Source organism: Amphiura filiformis, chromosome 11 (assembly GCF_039555335.1).
Source record: "Amphiura filiformis chromosome 11, Afil_fr2py, whole genome shotgun sequence".
Lineage (NCBI taxonomy): Eukaryota > Metazoa > Echinodermata > Ophiuroidea > Amphilepidida > Amphiuridae > Amphiura > Amphiura filiformis.
Genome location: NC_092638.1, coordinates 5,165,843 through 5,181,718, shown reverse-complemented (window position 1 = coordinate 5,181,718; position 15,876 = coordinate 5,165,843). Strand labels below are relative to the sequence as shown.

The following is a 15,876-nucleotide window of genomic DNA, read 5'->3' as shown; positions in this document are numbered from 1 at the left end:
TTACTTTGTCAGCAGAGATACTAAAATAAATACCCGGGATCGATACACGTGAATTTGCTATGCACGAGTTTGATATGAGAAGAAAATCTTTGGATACCGGTGTAGAAAATGATGAATATCTCCCGTAAATGATTTTGTATAAAGAAACCAGATGTGGTTCCTTGCACATGAATATATATTTTGAACAGATATGATAGTCGTTAGCTTGCGTCTTCAGACAGTAGCTTGCGTCTTGAGTCAAAAACTGACAATAATTCCGCAACAATTCTGATTTATATGTGCCGAATTATATAGCGCAGTGTATAGGCCAATCGTGAAGGTAGTCTAAAAGAATATGACCTATGGCTACCATGCTACCCTATTACAAGTTTACATCACTAATGATATAAATAAATAATTGGAAGTTTCCTATAGCGGATGTATACTTTTCTCACTATTGAACAGGTTAACATCAGCAATGACATAAGTAAATGAATAGACATTTTCTATAGCGAGTGTCCACCGCTTTCTACTCACAAACATGTAAACTAATTGTTAAAAATAAATATATAGCAAGTATTCTTTTCTCACTATTGAACATCAGTAATGAAATAAATAATAAATAAAACAAGTTTACAAACAACCATCAAACACGATACCAAAATTATTTCTGACATCTTTTGGACAGAACTCATCTTAATATTAATAATGGTTCCCATGATAACCATAAGTATCTTTTTTATTTGCAATTTCCTTCTCTACTTTTTCAATGAAAAAAACCCAGTTTTTGAAATCATTAAAGATAGGGTTAATTTCTTGAACTCTACATTTATAAATAAATATTTTTGTCAATAATAGAATCAAGTTAAAAAAAGTGGCATATTTGTCATCATAAATACCAAAACATACTTCCCGATAGGTAATATTCACGGTAATATTTAATTCTCTCAACCAGCCAAAATATCACTCCACATTGCTTTGGCAAATTTACATGACCACATCAAATGCTTCATGGTTTCTTCTTCCTCCTTACAAAAGGAGCATTTATACTCATTAATTAAGCCAATTTTATAGAGAAACTTATTTGTTGGAAGGATTCTATGAATAAAACGAAATTGTAAATACCGTGTTTTGGTATCCAATGTACATCTATATGGCATAGCATAAATCAAATTCCAATTCATATCATTGACCTCAAATTCAACCTTCCACTTCTGTTGTGCTTTAGGGACTGGGTGATGAGCTGTATGACAAAGTAATTGATATGCAAATGAGGTAACTTTCTTTGCATTCTTGATTTGGGACATCAGCTGTAGCTCACGGTTGTGTTTACTTTCCAACAGCTGACTTTTAAAGGCTTTTGAAATAATATCTATCACACTCAGATACTTTAAGAAATTACAATTGATATCATGTTTATCTTTGAAATTTTCATATGACATCCAATGCCCATCAATAATTAAATCAGATACAAAATTGACACCTTTACTACTCCAGGACTTAAAATATAAAGTTTTTCGGTTAATTCTTATGTTACAATTGTACCATAAAACTTCATCTGTTTTTCATGATCCATATTCCTTAATTTAAACCAAGATTTCAACACATCACACAAAAAGGTGTTACAAATTTTGTCATAGCTGAAGTTAATATGACTTTTGGGATTACAGAAATGAATACTTGCTATATATTCATTTTTAACAGGTTTACATGTTTGTGAGCAGAAAGCGGTGGACACTCGCAATAGAAAATGTCCATTTATTTATAATTTATGTCATTACTAATGTTAACCTGTGCAATAGTGAGAAAAGAATACTTGCTATTTATATTTTTTTTAAACAGCTTTACATGTTTGTGATTAGAAAGCAGTGGACACTCGCTATAGAAAATGTTCATTTATTTATTTATGTCATTATTTATGTTAACCTCTTCAATAGTGAGAAAAGAATACTTGCTATATATTCATTTTAACAGGTTTACATGTTTGTGAGTAGAAAGCGGTGGACACTCGCTTTAGAAAATGTCCATTAATTTACTTAGGGGTGGTGCAATAATTATGTGTACCCCCGGGGTGAATTATAGGGGGGCAAAGATTTTTGGCAGGCCAAAAGGGGGGCAAGCATTTTTGGCAGGTCGAAAGGGGGTCAAGCGATTTTGGCAGGTCGAAAGGGGGGGGGCAAGCAATTTTTGGCACAGATATTTTGGGCACCGTTTCTATATTACGCCCTAAAAAGCGTAGGAAAACGTTACGAACACGTTCAAATATGCAAAATTTCCTGCTCGCTGCGCTCGCATTATATGTTAAGACAATTTAAGGTTTTAAATTCGGGTTCCCCAAAATCTTGCATGTGTAAGGGGGGGCAAAAATTTTTTGGCATGTCAAAAGGGGGGGGCAAAGGTTTTTGGCACGTCGAAAGGGGGGCAAAGGTTTTTAGCACGGCCAAAGGGGGGGGCAAGCGATTTTTGGCAGACCATTTGAGAATTCACCCCCCAGGGTACACATAATTATTGCACCACCCTTATGTCATTGCTGATGTTAACCTGTGCAATAGTGAGAGAAGTATACATCCGCTATAGGAAACTCCCATTTATTTATTTATATCATTAGTGATGTAATAGGGAGGAAACAATATTTGCTATATATTTGTTATTATTTTTCCATTCAGAGTCAAAGATGTCTCAAGTTTGACTTTATAATATAATTTGACTGAATAAGCATTAATATTTGAGAATTTTTAGTCATTTTTAGTATTGGTGCCAATTTAGGCGGCCATTTTAGGTGCTATCACAGAAGGACACTGATGGCTGGGATGCTTTTTCCCTTTATATTATCTTAGAAGTATATTAGGCCCTAAATCTAGTCAAAAAGTTATAGTTTGGTTCAGAAAAATTCCGTTATATGATAACTTATAGTCTTTTTTTAGTATTTGGTGGCCATTTTGGGCGCCATTTTGAAAATATACTGACTGTTGAGAATTCTTTTTCTTTATATCAACTTAAGTTTATGCTGGGCTCTTTAATTAAGCTAAAAAGGTTAGTTTGATTCAGAAATAGTATTCATATATGGTCATTTATAGTGATTACCTGCATTTGGCGGCCATTTTGGGCGCCATTTTGAAAATACACTGACTTTTGGGACCTTTTATCCTTTATATCAACTTGAGTTTATGCTGGACTCTTTAATTAAGCTAAAACAGTTAGTTTGATTCAGGAATAGTATTCATATATGGTCATTTATAGTGATTACCTGCATTTGGGGGTCATTTTGGACGCCATCTTGGAAAAACCCACTTGGGGCCAGTTTATATTTTTGGGAACATCCTGATTATGTTTTGGGGTCATCTCAGGAACCTAAAAAGGTTGGTTTGGTTTAGTCCTGGGGGATGCACAGGACGTGCCTCTAGCTCCCCGAGTATTAATATGATAGAAATGTACATGTCCCAATATCGGATTGTACAGACGAATTTTCATTTCATATTTTCAATATCAGTGACCTCGTTATATCGTTTGTCTTACTACTAGAGCATCTCAATTGTACGTGAACGTACGTATTTAATTTTGTTGCTTTATCCGGTTGCATTACTAGCGTTACATTCACACGTATTTAGCCAATCAAGAGAAAATATTTTCCCGCCAAGAAACGGAAACGAATCAGTCTAGGACTTGCCAACTAAACATTGCGAGCTACCAGAGGAAATAAATAAGACCAGGAAATTAAAACTTAAGGGAGGTGTAATGAGCGAACCGTGGTTTGGATTCCAGAGGGAGGGTGTCTGTAAGAGGCACAGCCATCAGAAAATGAATAACTGAGATCGCGCGCCAAATAAACTTACTGCAGAAATTTTCCAAGTCTTTAAGAAAATAGGCATAGGTGGGAATCGAACCCAGAACCTTCCGGTTCTGAATCAACGGATAGTATCACTAAGCCAACTTTCTAACTGCCCTAAAACCTGTGATATTAATTCTGAACGGAAAAAATCAATACTAATGTACGATGTCATTCAAAATCAAATAGAAATCCCACAACTAAAGTAGCAATCGATAAATCTGCTCACTCAATCATCAAATAATCAATCGAAAAAAAAAATAAATAAATAAATAAATAGATAAATATATAAATAAATGTGTCCGTTCTCTCGAGCCCCAAAACGTCATTAAATAAATAAATAAATAAAATGAATAAATAAATAAATAAATAAATAAATAAATAAATAAATAAATAATACAAAAAGAAATTATAAAGTTTTTCTAGGCCCTAACGTTGGAAAAATAAAGCAGCATAAGAAAAGTGACAGACGCACGGTTTCGAACAAACGACGCCAAGAACAGCAACTTAGAAACCTCAACGCCTTAGACCGCTAGGCCATAGAATCACACGTTACGCAATATTGTCACATGGCACGGGCACATGTCTGCGGGTAAAGATACTGCATGATAGAAAGGCGCATAAATAATCGAAGGGTCTATCCCTGAAGTTAGTGGTCATTGACATGTAACCAATTCTTTGTATACCAGTGATATACCAGCTACAGTCAACATATAAAAAGAAGTATATTGTTAGGCGTAGACGCAATCATCAATGCGGGAAGTATAAAACCATAGTCGCCATTCGTGCACTTGTTTGAGTCCACGGGCATTCCAAAAACAGCCTTCAACCCTGAAATCAGAGGTCGGTTTTGGGTTGTTACATGCAAATACAAACTAAATATATCATGAAAAACCCACCAAGAGGACTACGAGACTTATTCAGAGCCAATCTACATTCTGTTATTTACAAAAGCCGACGATCAAAGTGAAATTATAAAAGGAGCAAGACCAGATATCAACGTTAAATCACGGTAAGCCTAAAATCGCATCGAAAACGCCAAAATGCAGTCACAAAATTTATAATATTACTAAATCACCAAAACGAATTGTAACGTAGGTATGCTGAAAAGAGTTGTATTAGCAATAACAAAGTATGTGCAAAAAGATTTGTCTTTGGCATGTCGCTTTTTGAAATATCACCAAAAATATCAAATTTTGGAAAAACGCCCCAAAATTTAAAACAAACACGAACCTTCCAAAATAAATATATATTAACACTCGGCGGCCAAGTCACTACCTGTCGCGGTGATTTGGGGTAACTCGTTGCTTCCCTTCTCCAGATACCTGTACTTCAAGGTCGTTCATACCCCACGCCTTAATACGGTCCATTGTGTTTTATTCAAAAGTGTTTGCCATCTGGCTTTGCTAGTTGTAGAAGAATTGAAGAAGAATTATCCTATAGATGAGGATGATGAAAAATGCGTCGTTCTTGCTGGACTTTGCCATGACCTTGGTAAGTAGAAAACTGGGGTAGAAAAGTGTTAGTATCAACAGATTAGGCAGCAATCAAGTACTGTTGTGCCAGAAGAGCACGCCAAGAAATTTTAATGGGGGTTTGTTGTTAAACTGAACACGCTTTGTGTGCAATCAAGGATTCTGGAGTACTAGTAATATTCGCTGGTCACTAGATGGCCGAGGCTCACTCGGTCATTTACGGGCACTGGAATCGATCGAACTCGGTGTTGAAATGAGCAAAAATTATTGTGAGCTACTGCCTTTTCTCGGCCAAATGAAACATGCAGTAAATATCAGAAGAAAACCGAAATGCTCGATAATATAAATTTATTTTAAATCCTGTTGTTAAACTTAGGCGTGAAATGTAGCCTCTTCTAGTATAAGATTTTCGATTTTGACAGACCTGAACTTGGTCAACCTGTTAGTTTTTCAAAGTATAATATAAAAGCTCTCAGAGCTGTTTTGGAGGCAGTGTCTATAGGATTGGTTTTCTTTTAATGCATTGTGGTATAATTGACAGTCTGACTCTCTTTAATACGCGTTCTCACTGTTGTCACACAAAACAATTTCAACTTACGTTACACAATCCTTTTTTACCTTAATTTTCTCATAATTCTTATTTTGTGTATAAACTATCATTTCAAGGTCACGGACCGTTGTCTCACAAGTTTGAAGATGTTGTAAACGAAGTGAGAAAGCCTACAACGGATGCAGACAAGTGGACGGTAAGACCTTTGGATATAAAAGTCACGTTTAATTCTGTGCGAGAATGAATATTCACTGTATAGGCCTACGACAGGTTTAGAAGCGCAAAGTGCTCAAATAGGTCGAGCATGCCTCAATCAATACATTATGTTTTCATATTTTAAGATTTATTTGGTACTTTTTGGACTTCATTGTATTTGTACTGACGTCGACTGTATAGCTTTACCTTCATTTTGATTAAGATATTTTAAACAATTATATTATAACTTTAAACCTTTTCTACATTTGCAGCATGAAAAAGCATCTGTTTTAATATTAGAACGGTTGAAGGACAAATTTGATTTCGGAGAATCGAAAGAGAAAATGACGATGAGGATCAGAGATTTCATAATGGGCAAGCCAGAAAAGGTAGGAACTATACTGCGCCAAAACAGTTTCCTTACACTTGGGAAAAAATCCTAATTTTAAAACTAAACAATATTTGGGTAAATTTATTTGTTTAATAGATGCACTATCTAATCCGGCACATTATGACATTATGATACTCCATTGAGTCCAATGTGACTTCAAGAAGCAAAGTTACAAGCATTTGATTAGACGAAGTCCAGTTTTAAAAAATGACAAACTGGCCTATTTAAAAATCCACAGACTAGCACTTGGTTTGAGAGTGCTGAATGGCTAATTTGTGCGCGCCTTTAGTTTAAGGGGGTACTACACACCCATCACATTTTTTTGCAGGTTTTTTGCATTTTGCGAAGAAATGAGAAAAAAAAATTGGTCAAAGTGGTATGCAAAATGAAGGGGCAAATCCTCTCGTTCTATTGGTGGCATTGATAATAATGTAGCTTACATGCTTTTAATGGTACAAGCCAAAGAGAGGTACATGAGGACCTTGTCACAATTTTGATAATTTTAACTATTTCAGAACTGATACCGTGAAACCACTTACACACACATATTATCACTTATGGTAGACTCTAAAAGTACCAAAATATATTTTTTTTGGAAATGCATTAATTATGCACAGCTTTGAAAAGAAAAATTATGCATCAATTTCATGTTATCAATGAAATTAAACTTATTTTCCCCCTTCCAGTTGACAATGATATGCAAAATTTGTGTTCGCAAGGCAGCACATTTGTTTCAGATTTCATAAGGTTGAAATTAAAGAACAGTCAATTCCTTGGTTTTCAGTATTAGGGTGAATTTGTGCTCATTTTTCTGAGAAAATAGAAAAGCTTACGAAACGCGATTTATATGTGTGTGGCTATGTTCACAATGGTAACAACTCGATATTAAACTGATGGAACACCCTTACTTCTTTATATTTCGTCACTTACCTATTGCCTACGATTATTCCTTCCATTTGAGAAAATCCATGTTTAAATCACGGTGAAAAACACTTAAAATCAGTGCACTCACAGCTCGGAAGGCAAAAATGCGCGACGCCATATTTACTACTGATTTACTAATTGGTTAAGGTTGGGCGGTATCTTCTGCTTCTTCTGCTTAATTACTCCTCAACGCTACAATCGTAACCAGGCGAGGAGGGACTCGACACTGTCAATTTTCCGATATTATTTTATGGAACGTATTGACAAAAAATATTCGAAAATTGAAAACAAAAAATAAACGAATATTCTAATCTTTCATTCTCTATTGGGCTATTCCAGAAAATAGAGGCACACCCCCTATAGAGGAGTTCGGATATCCGGACTTTTTGTCCAGTCGTGACTGTTGGAAATCCGGACTTTTTAAGTGCCCAAAGGCAAAAAAATCCAGCAGAAAAATAGTTTAAAATCAGAAATCCTCAATTTGAGAGCTCATTTTCAACATTTCCGTGATTTTTTCTTCAATTGATTGGATTTCCAAGCTTTTTCCAGTAATATTGGCAACTGGAAATCCAGTCGTTTTCTGAAAGCAGACTTGGAAATCCGGATATTTCTTTGATTGAAAATTTACTCCTCTGTAGGGTGTGTGCACCTATTTTCTGGAATAGCCCATTAGCGACTTCAGGTAGCGAATAAATTGTGTGGTAGGCCTAGACTATCTCCAACTCTAGTCTGATGCAGAATTCACTGCTTAATTGAAGTATAAATGATCCAGATCCAGATCTCGCAGCTAGGCCTACGTCGCATTGTACACTGTATGCCTATAGTGTTTCGATTAATCAAATGAATTGTCTATGGGATAGTGCACTCAGCGGTACATCATGGCGAGCATTAGCGGCGCATGTACACGATAAAACATTTCAGGGTGTGCACTGTTTGTTATGTTATATTTAGGCCTATTACAATTAAAAATCTCGATTTTGAAAAATGTTACTTTAAATAACAATTGTTTTCTAATGTACTTGAAACGTCACAAAGCAGCGCCCTATCATTCAAATTCAAAAGTGTATAGAAACTAGTTTACGCTTAGGGATTCTCATTTCATAAAATTTTTAACAATAGGATTTTTCACACACCCAAAGTTTTGGTGTCCTTGATCATTGTAAAGTGGCAATGTTCGATCCCAATAAAAGTAGGGCCTAATTGCAAATCTTTTACAAACTATTTTACAAAAAACACGGTTTAATATAATGTTACGAAAGATTTGAAACTAGCCAATTGTATTGGTTTTGTTTACAATTATTTTTAACACAAAAATTGTGTTAATAATGTTTTAAACTTAAATTGTCAACAGAAAGAGTCAGCTGATCATCAAGTTTTATGTCATCTTTTAACAAGAGTTGAAACAAAGGGACGCAAAGAATGTGCAAAGTTATTGACTTCGGCTAGCATCTTAAAATTAAACTCTGAGTCAAAAATAAGCTTTGTTTCATTAATTTAAAAGAAAGTTGTTGCATCTTGTTGGTAAAGTGATCGATGTTTGCTACTGGTTTTATTATCACCTGTGTTGTTTGTGTATACGATTCGTAATCCCACGAAGAGTAAGTTTAGTTCGTTAATGTGGTACGGTAGGCCTACAGCCACACGTACCCCGCATCCCAACACATCAGGCGCGGATTCAGGGTGGAGAGCGCCGACTGGCAGCGACAGCCCCCCCAAAAAAAAAAAAAAAAAAAAAAAAGAGGAAAGGAGAGAAGAGAAGAGAAAGGGGGGGGGGGGAGGAGAAGAGAAAAGGGAGAAAAGGTGGAGAGAAAAGGTTAAATTTCACGTAATTGAGTAGGCCCATGCTTAATAAAAACCGCACAGTCGGGTCGATCGGAAGTAGGTCCCATAATAATGGCCTCACCACCGTCACCAGACGGCGGATGACATGATCGAGCCGGCAACTTGTGAAACCGCCCGGCCGTGTGGCATTTTCCAATATAGTCGGTTAGTTTTGTGGGGTTCATTATCGAACCCCAACGGATTTAGCTTGTATTTATATTATTTATCAACATAGGCCTATTTGTTTGTGACGGTTTTAAAATTTCAAAATAATCCCATTCAATTACAAGGTTGACGATGAAAATTTACTGAATTTAGAGAATGCAATGCGGCCACCACCTGGCCGTCACCGTGTTGCTTGAAGGCGGGTCCGCATCGTAAAAGCATGTGAAAATTACTATACGGGCCCGCCGATATGCAGGGTCCGTCACATTTTGCCACCGTGACCAAAGTCATTATTAAGACGGACTCCATACCGACTTCATCGATTTATGCATGTTTTTACCATGTTTACGAATCTCGAATTTTGCAAATTGACTTCGGGCCCTTTTTTAAAATTTAATTTCCTATGTTGACAATTTATAGGGAAAACTTGTCCACGGAAGGTTTCATGGACCGTCATTTTACAAATTCGCGGCTTTTTCAAACTAAAATTTTACACACTAGTACCAAAATGGTCCACCAAATCACTTTAATTTAGTCTTCATTTTACCCTCCCTGCGTAATCGATATACAAGTGGCCATTTTCGCTTCTGCTTTCGCCGATTTATGTTTAAAACAATTCATAGGCCTACGATAATAGGGAAACTTGTCCACGAAAGGCTTTCACAAATTTTCGGCCGCCAAACTAAAATTTTACACTAGTAGGCCTAGGCATAATAGTGCGGCCAAAATTGTCCACCAAATCGCTTCAATTAGATCTTCATTTTGCACACGTTTTTTTTATTTCTGAGGGGGGAACATCCTCCCTCAGACAACCCCCTGCGTCGCGCAAGCGCGCTCCGCGGCCATTTTTCCCCCCTTTTTTCATTTTATTTTATTTTTTCTACAAATTCGACCCACACACCCTGACTGCTCTAGATCGACAACCGGTACCAAAAGCTGGTATCGCCCATCCCTATGGAGATTGACTCGTACTCTCGCTAAATAAAAAATCCCTTAAAAAGGGATGAATAAGCGTCCTTATCAACCAATCAACAAATTAAGACAAATAGGTGAAAAACGATGTTTTTTCATAATTTTTTTTATTTCAAATGATCCGTGCATATATCGCCTAGCTATAAATGAAAAAATATTTTTTTAGACCAATCAAATCAATATATGGGTGTAGTACGCCCTTAAAACAAGGGAATTAAAGAAAACTGAAACAAAAGGACTGGCAAATAAAATGAAAGCTATAAAAAGTGCAGAGAAGTAAAAACTGGAATAAAAACTGCTTTAAATAAAGCTTCATTGAAGACACTGTGTTGTCTCTTTGTTGCGCTTGTTGGAATCTTTTAGCCTAGTTGTATCATGGTTATAGGCCAGTTTGTCACTTTTAAAAATGGACCTTCGTCTAATCAATTGCGTGTAACTTTAATTCTTGAGGTCACATTGGATTCAATGGGGTGTCATAATGAGCAGAATTGGATAGAGCATCTATTAAAAAGATAAATTTACGCAAATATGGTTTAGTTTTAAAATTAAGATTGTTTTTTTTTTTTGTAGGGATACTTTTTGGCGCAGTATATTTATTATTTGTTATAGGCTTGTTCTGTCTAAGCTATGAAAGGAAACTTTCAATTTTCTATAAATAAAGACAAATTTTGCAGGGGAAGTCAAGTCTACCCCCCACCTCCCACCACCAACTTGGAAATTCCGTGACAAAATTGACCAAAAGTTGTAGAGGCAATCCATGTCAACTCCAGGGATGTGCACCGCAGCACCTCTGCAATTTTTTTCTTTTTCAGTGTGGTGCTAGATATTGGTGAGAAAGTAAAATCCTGAAACTTTGAGCTTCATATTCCATTTCGTTTTCCCGTGGTAGCAAGTTGAAATTTAGGGGGATCAGCGTAAAAAATGTGTCGCTACGGAGCTCTGACCCCCCCCGAAGTTGGTCCTGGATGGATGAAGTTGCATTTTGAGGGCCCTTTATCTTTTTAAGTAAAGGACTTACAAGTTTGCTGATGGCAGATTTGAATTCTACACAAAGAAGTACCCCAGGATACATATTTTTAAAAATTGTATGGGTTCCCTTTATACATTTATGGCCCTCCAAACATCGTCTTTCGCGTAGCGACACATTTTTTACGCTGAACCCCCTAAATTTCAACTTGCTACCACGGGAAAACGAAGTGGAGTATGAAGATCACATTTTCAGGATTTTACTTTCTCAACAATATCTAGCACCACACAGAAAAAGAAAAAATTGAAGAGGTGCTGCGGTGCACATCCCTGGAGTTGACATGGATTGCCTCTGTAATAATATGCATCTTCCTTTGTACCGGTTTTAGGCCACAATTTTCCTCATTTTAGCATTAAAATTGCACAATTTTGCCAAATTTAATACAGGGTCAGATAGGCTCAGGTTCAGGGCTCAAGGTCCAGGGGTCCCAAATTTGGAAGGATAAAAAATAGAAGAAAAAAATACGAGGATCCGGATGGCCAAGGGGCCCTAAATTTAAGCCTGGTCCAGGGTCTGACAAAGGTAAATAAGAAATACGACCATGGTCGTAACGCACATTTTGTTTGGGCATTGTCCCCTAGACATTTCCCCAGTCAGAACATAAAAATCGTTGAAAATTCCACTGTTTTTAGGCAAACAGATACACATTTTGGGAATAATCCAGATAATCCCCTCCTTCACTTCATCCCCGGGGAAAAGAGTACGCAAAGGGAACGACGAAGGGACACAAGTTTTTTTTTCATGATTACACTGACATCCTGTGGATCTCGGGGACAAAAATTAACACCAAATAAAGTGGTAGGAATGTCGGACCAAATCTGTATTTCTTTTGCATTTTTGTTTCTTTTGTCAAGGTTTATGGACATAGCGACAAATGTGGAAATGGAGAGAAATGTGGTGACTACATCCGTAGCGAGAATATGACAAAGGGTGTAAGTAAGGTAAGTCGTAACGTTTAACCCATGTCTATGAATTGGAAGTAATGGATGATTTGTTTTAGCTAGCTTTAAAATCCTGGCTGTTGTAGAAGGATATAAACTACTTGGCTTGGTCTTGATCATAGAAATACCAGACATTTAAATTGTTTCTGTAAAACGTTGTGTGTTTGCTGGGTAACATTATAACCATAATTTCATGTACATCAAAATATAAGCCTATTCTTTTGGCTAGTTCCTTAAAAGGCGTATAAAAAAACACAAAGCGCAGTGATTTATAGTGCGCTACGCACAGGCACAACGCCTAGACGTTGATCCACAAGCCTCAGCACACTTTACAGGTTGTCGCTGACCACTATGGCACCACATCATTCCATAAACCATTAAACAACAAATCGGGGACTTTGCAGCTTCAAGAGCGCACACCCTAGACATTCCACAAATAACCATCGCAACCAGGATCAGCTCCCCGAGTTTCGTACGGGTTACAACGAGACAAATTAGCAGTGAGTTCCTTGTCCAAGGGAATTTCAAGCTAACTCAATTTTTCCACGAGAACATACTAGGCACCACCAGGGTTCGAACTCGCAACCTCTCGCACCATAGTCGAACGCCTTATCGATTGAGCTAACTTGACTACTTAAAGGGTGTGTCGAAATAAAATAAGCAGTTTGAAAAATTCCACTAGATTAAAAAGTACGAGGTATTTGGGAAAAATATTCTATTTGATAGCTGAATCGTCATCTTGTACTCCCACAAGATAATAACTGGCGTGTGGCCATTAATAAGGAAGGACTCAGTGGCTATTTTTGTGAGCCGAGTAAACAAAACCGCAGATGCGTAAAGTCAATTAAAATCAACACAACGTGAACATAAAAATCACATGTTTCACCACTTTCTTTACGGTCATTGACAGTCTTAGTCTTCCACACGCCACCATTCCTCTGTATGCATATTTCAGCTCTCCTCTACATGGCATTCACACCGATGAGAGGTCTCTCCTGCCCTGTTCATCCAGGTCTGCAGGAAGACTTGTGAAAACTTTTGATTTCAGATAGCACCAAAAGAAGAAATCCAGTGGTGTGAGATCTTGGGGCCATTCCACTTTGTGATTCCACTTGGTGATTCAAATGCGTTCTGTTAATTACTGTAAAAAAGTGGTGAAACATGACTTGTGTTTCAATGACTTTGGGCAACTGCATTTTGAATCGACTTTCCTTCGTAAGTTTAATATCCTTGATTAGAGAGCTTGCGAAATGGCGTTACTTTAACTTTAACTTTAACGTCTAGAGGATTATAGAGGATTATGTATTCAAAACCACCGTGGTTTTGAATACATAATCCTCTATAATCCTCTAGACGTTAAAGTTAAAGTAACGCCATTTCGCAAGCTCTCTAATGTCTTTAATATGCCGATATTGTAACGGGCACATTTTGTGCATTCTGTTTTGTCTGCGCGTTAGTTCCGCACGTGCAAAATCTTAAATACTTGGTAACTAAGCGACCTCACTCCGTCTCCGGAGAGTGGTTTTGATTAGTTTAGATTAAGAATAGAAATCTCAGCAGCTTTATTGTATTTCCACTGTCATGTTTCGAAAATGATTTAACCTGGACAATTGTACGCGAAGCGCGCAACAATGTGCCCTTTTACACTACTTTGTCCTCGTCCCCGCGAGTTAACAAGGTCAGTTTTGGTGTCGAACGAGCCTCAAGATGCAAACTGCAATTTCATATGCACTCCGATTACATTAACAACTAGATAACTACGGATCCAGCCTACTCATGTAAAACAAAGTGTTTTCATAGTGATGGAAAAGCTAAGAAGGTGTTCTTCTGGTTCATTCTGCTGCACATGCGTGTATGTATTGCTTGATTCAATCAACTGTTTCCTTTCATTGTTAGGGTTTGCGAGACCGGTGGGACCACTACGAAAAGAAGCGGTTTCTTTATCAGATAATATCCAATTCTGATAGTGGCATTGACGTCGACAAATGGGACTACCTTCGACGCGATTGCAACAACCTCGGACTTACCAACGATTTTAATCACAATCGGGTAATTTCATACATGCAAGTGCTACCGTGTAAACGCAAAATTGTACCTGACGAAGTCGAAAAGGAAAAATGCAAGAGGAAGATTGGCTCTCAGTCATCCATTGACACTACCGAAGTTTGCTTCCGTACAAAGGTTTGTATTTGATATTGACGCTTATTGCGTGTATCACGTTGTCCCGCTTCTTTAAAGGGTACATTTGTTGTGAATGTTTTAACATGACTAGCATTTAAGTGAATACACTAAAAATTCGGTAATATGCGCAGCGTATGTGCCTATTACCGAGTTGCTCGGACAAGAAAGATTTTTTGGGTAGTTTGTTAATCTTTTTCATTTTTTTCTTTCATTTTACAAATACAATGTATAGTCTGTATCTACATACTGGCAGGCTGGCAGTATTGACAAATTGTATGCAAAACCACGTGCAAATAAATTAATGTTTTTCTTCAGGAAATTTATATTATGACAATTCATATTATTTTACAGATAGCAAAAGATATTGCCAAGATGCTCAATAGTAGATGGAATAATCATGAGCAAGCTTGCAAACACAGAGTTGTGATGGTTATTGAGCGAATGTAAGTACGAGTAAGCCTACATATTGCACATCACACCCGCCCCACACACACACACACATATACCCCTACATATTAGGCCTACAAGTAGTAAATACACCTTTAGAGACGTCGCCACTTCCGGGTCAAAGGTCAACCCAGGTCAAAGGTCACGAGTCATGAGGTCAACGGTCAACCAGAAGTGATCAAAGGTCAACCGGAAATAACGCCATTTTGAAAGGTCAACCGGAAATGCCGCCATTTTGAGTCGAGAAAAAAAATTCCAAAAAATGTAGAAAAAATGTAGAAAAAATTTTCAAAAAAAAAAAATAAATAAATAAATATACATGAATATACATGAGCTTATGCATATATGAATATTAATGATGGGGCGTGGCTAATTAGCATATCTGAATATGAATGAATGAATGAATTAATGAGGGTGCATATCTGGTTGACCTTTTCAAAATGGCGCTATTTCCGGATGACCTTTGACCCGGACAGGACCTCGTGACCTTTGATGAGCAAGTGAGCAGTGAAATGAGCGAATGAGCAGCAAAATGAGTGAATGAGCAGCGAAATGAGCAGGAAAATGAGCAGGGAAATGAGTCAATGAGCATGTAAAATGAGTCAATTTTTTTCTCGACTCAAAATGGCGGCATTTCCGGTTGACCTTTCAAAATGGCGTTATTTCCGGTTGACCTTTGATCACTTCCGGTTGACCGTTGACCATTTCCGGTTGACCTCATGACCCATGACCCGGAAGTGACTCGTGACCTTTGACCTGGGTTGACCTTTGACCCGGAACCGGAAGTGGCGACGTCTCTAAAGACGTATTTACTACTCCTACACTTCTGTTATGGAAGCGCTATTTTTGTTACATATATAATAATCGGTTCACTTCCTCCAGGATGGCAACCAAAGTAGTCTGGCTGCCAAACTTAATTTTGCCACAGAAGCTTGTTTTAGTGTCCATAGTTTTGTTTTTGATGAATATTGGTTCTCAAGAC

At 37.3% G+C, this 15,876-nt stretch overlaps 2 protein-coding genes across 2 annotated transcripts in view; one reads left to right on the top strand and one right to left on the bottom strand.

The window, feature by feature from the left end:
* LOC140164250 (hyaluronidase-1-like) overlaps window positions 1–7,574 on the bottom strand; it is a 33,589-nt gene extending 26,015 nt beyond the window's left edge. Inside the window, exon 1 of the mRNA XM_072187519.1 lies at window positions 7,347–7,574. The gene's annotated coding sequence lies outside the window, so the exon portion shown is untranslated. The remainder of the gene's footprint in view (window positions 1–7,346) is intronic.
* LOC140164249 (deoxynucleoside triphosphate triphosphohydrolase SAMHD1-like) overlaps window positions 1–15,876 on the top strand; it is a 50,745-nt gene that overhangs the window by 16,361 nt on the left and 18,508 nt on the right. Inside the window, exons 4-9 of the mRNA XM_072187518.1 lie at window positions 5,193–5,299; window positions 5,947–6,026; window positions 6,298–6,414; window positions 12,180–12,266; window positions 14,163–14,447; window positions 14,799–14,890. Coding sequence (XP_072043619.1) covers window positions 5,193–5,299; window positions 5,947–6,026; window positions 6,298–6,414; window positions 12,180–12,266; window positions 14,163–14,447; window positions 14,799–14,890 — 768 coding nt within the window. The remainder of the gene's footprint in view (window positions 1–5,192; window positions 5,300–5,946; window positions 6,027–6,297; window positions 6,415–12,179; window positions 12,267–14,162; window positions 14,448–14,798; window positions 14,891–15,876) is intronic.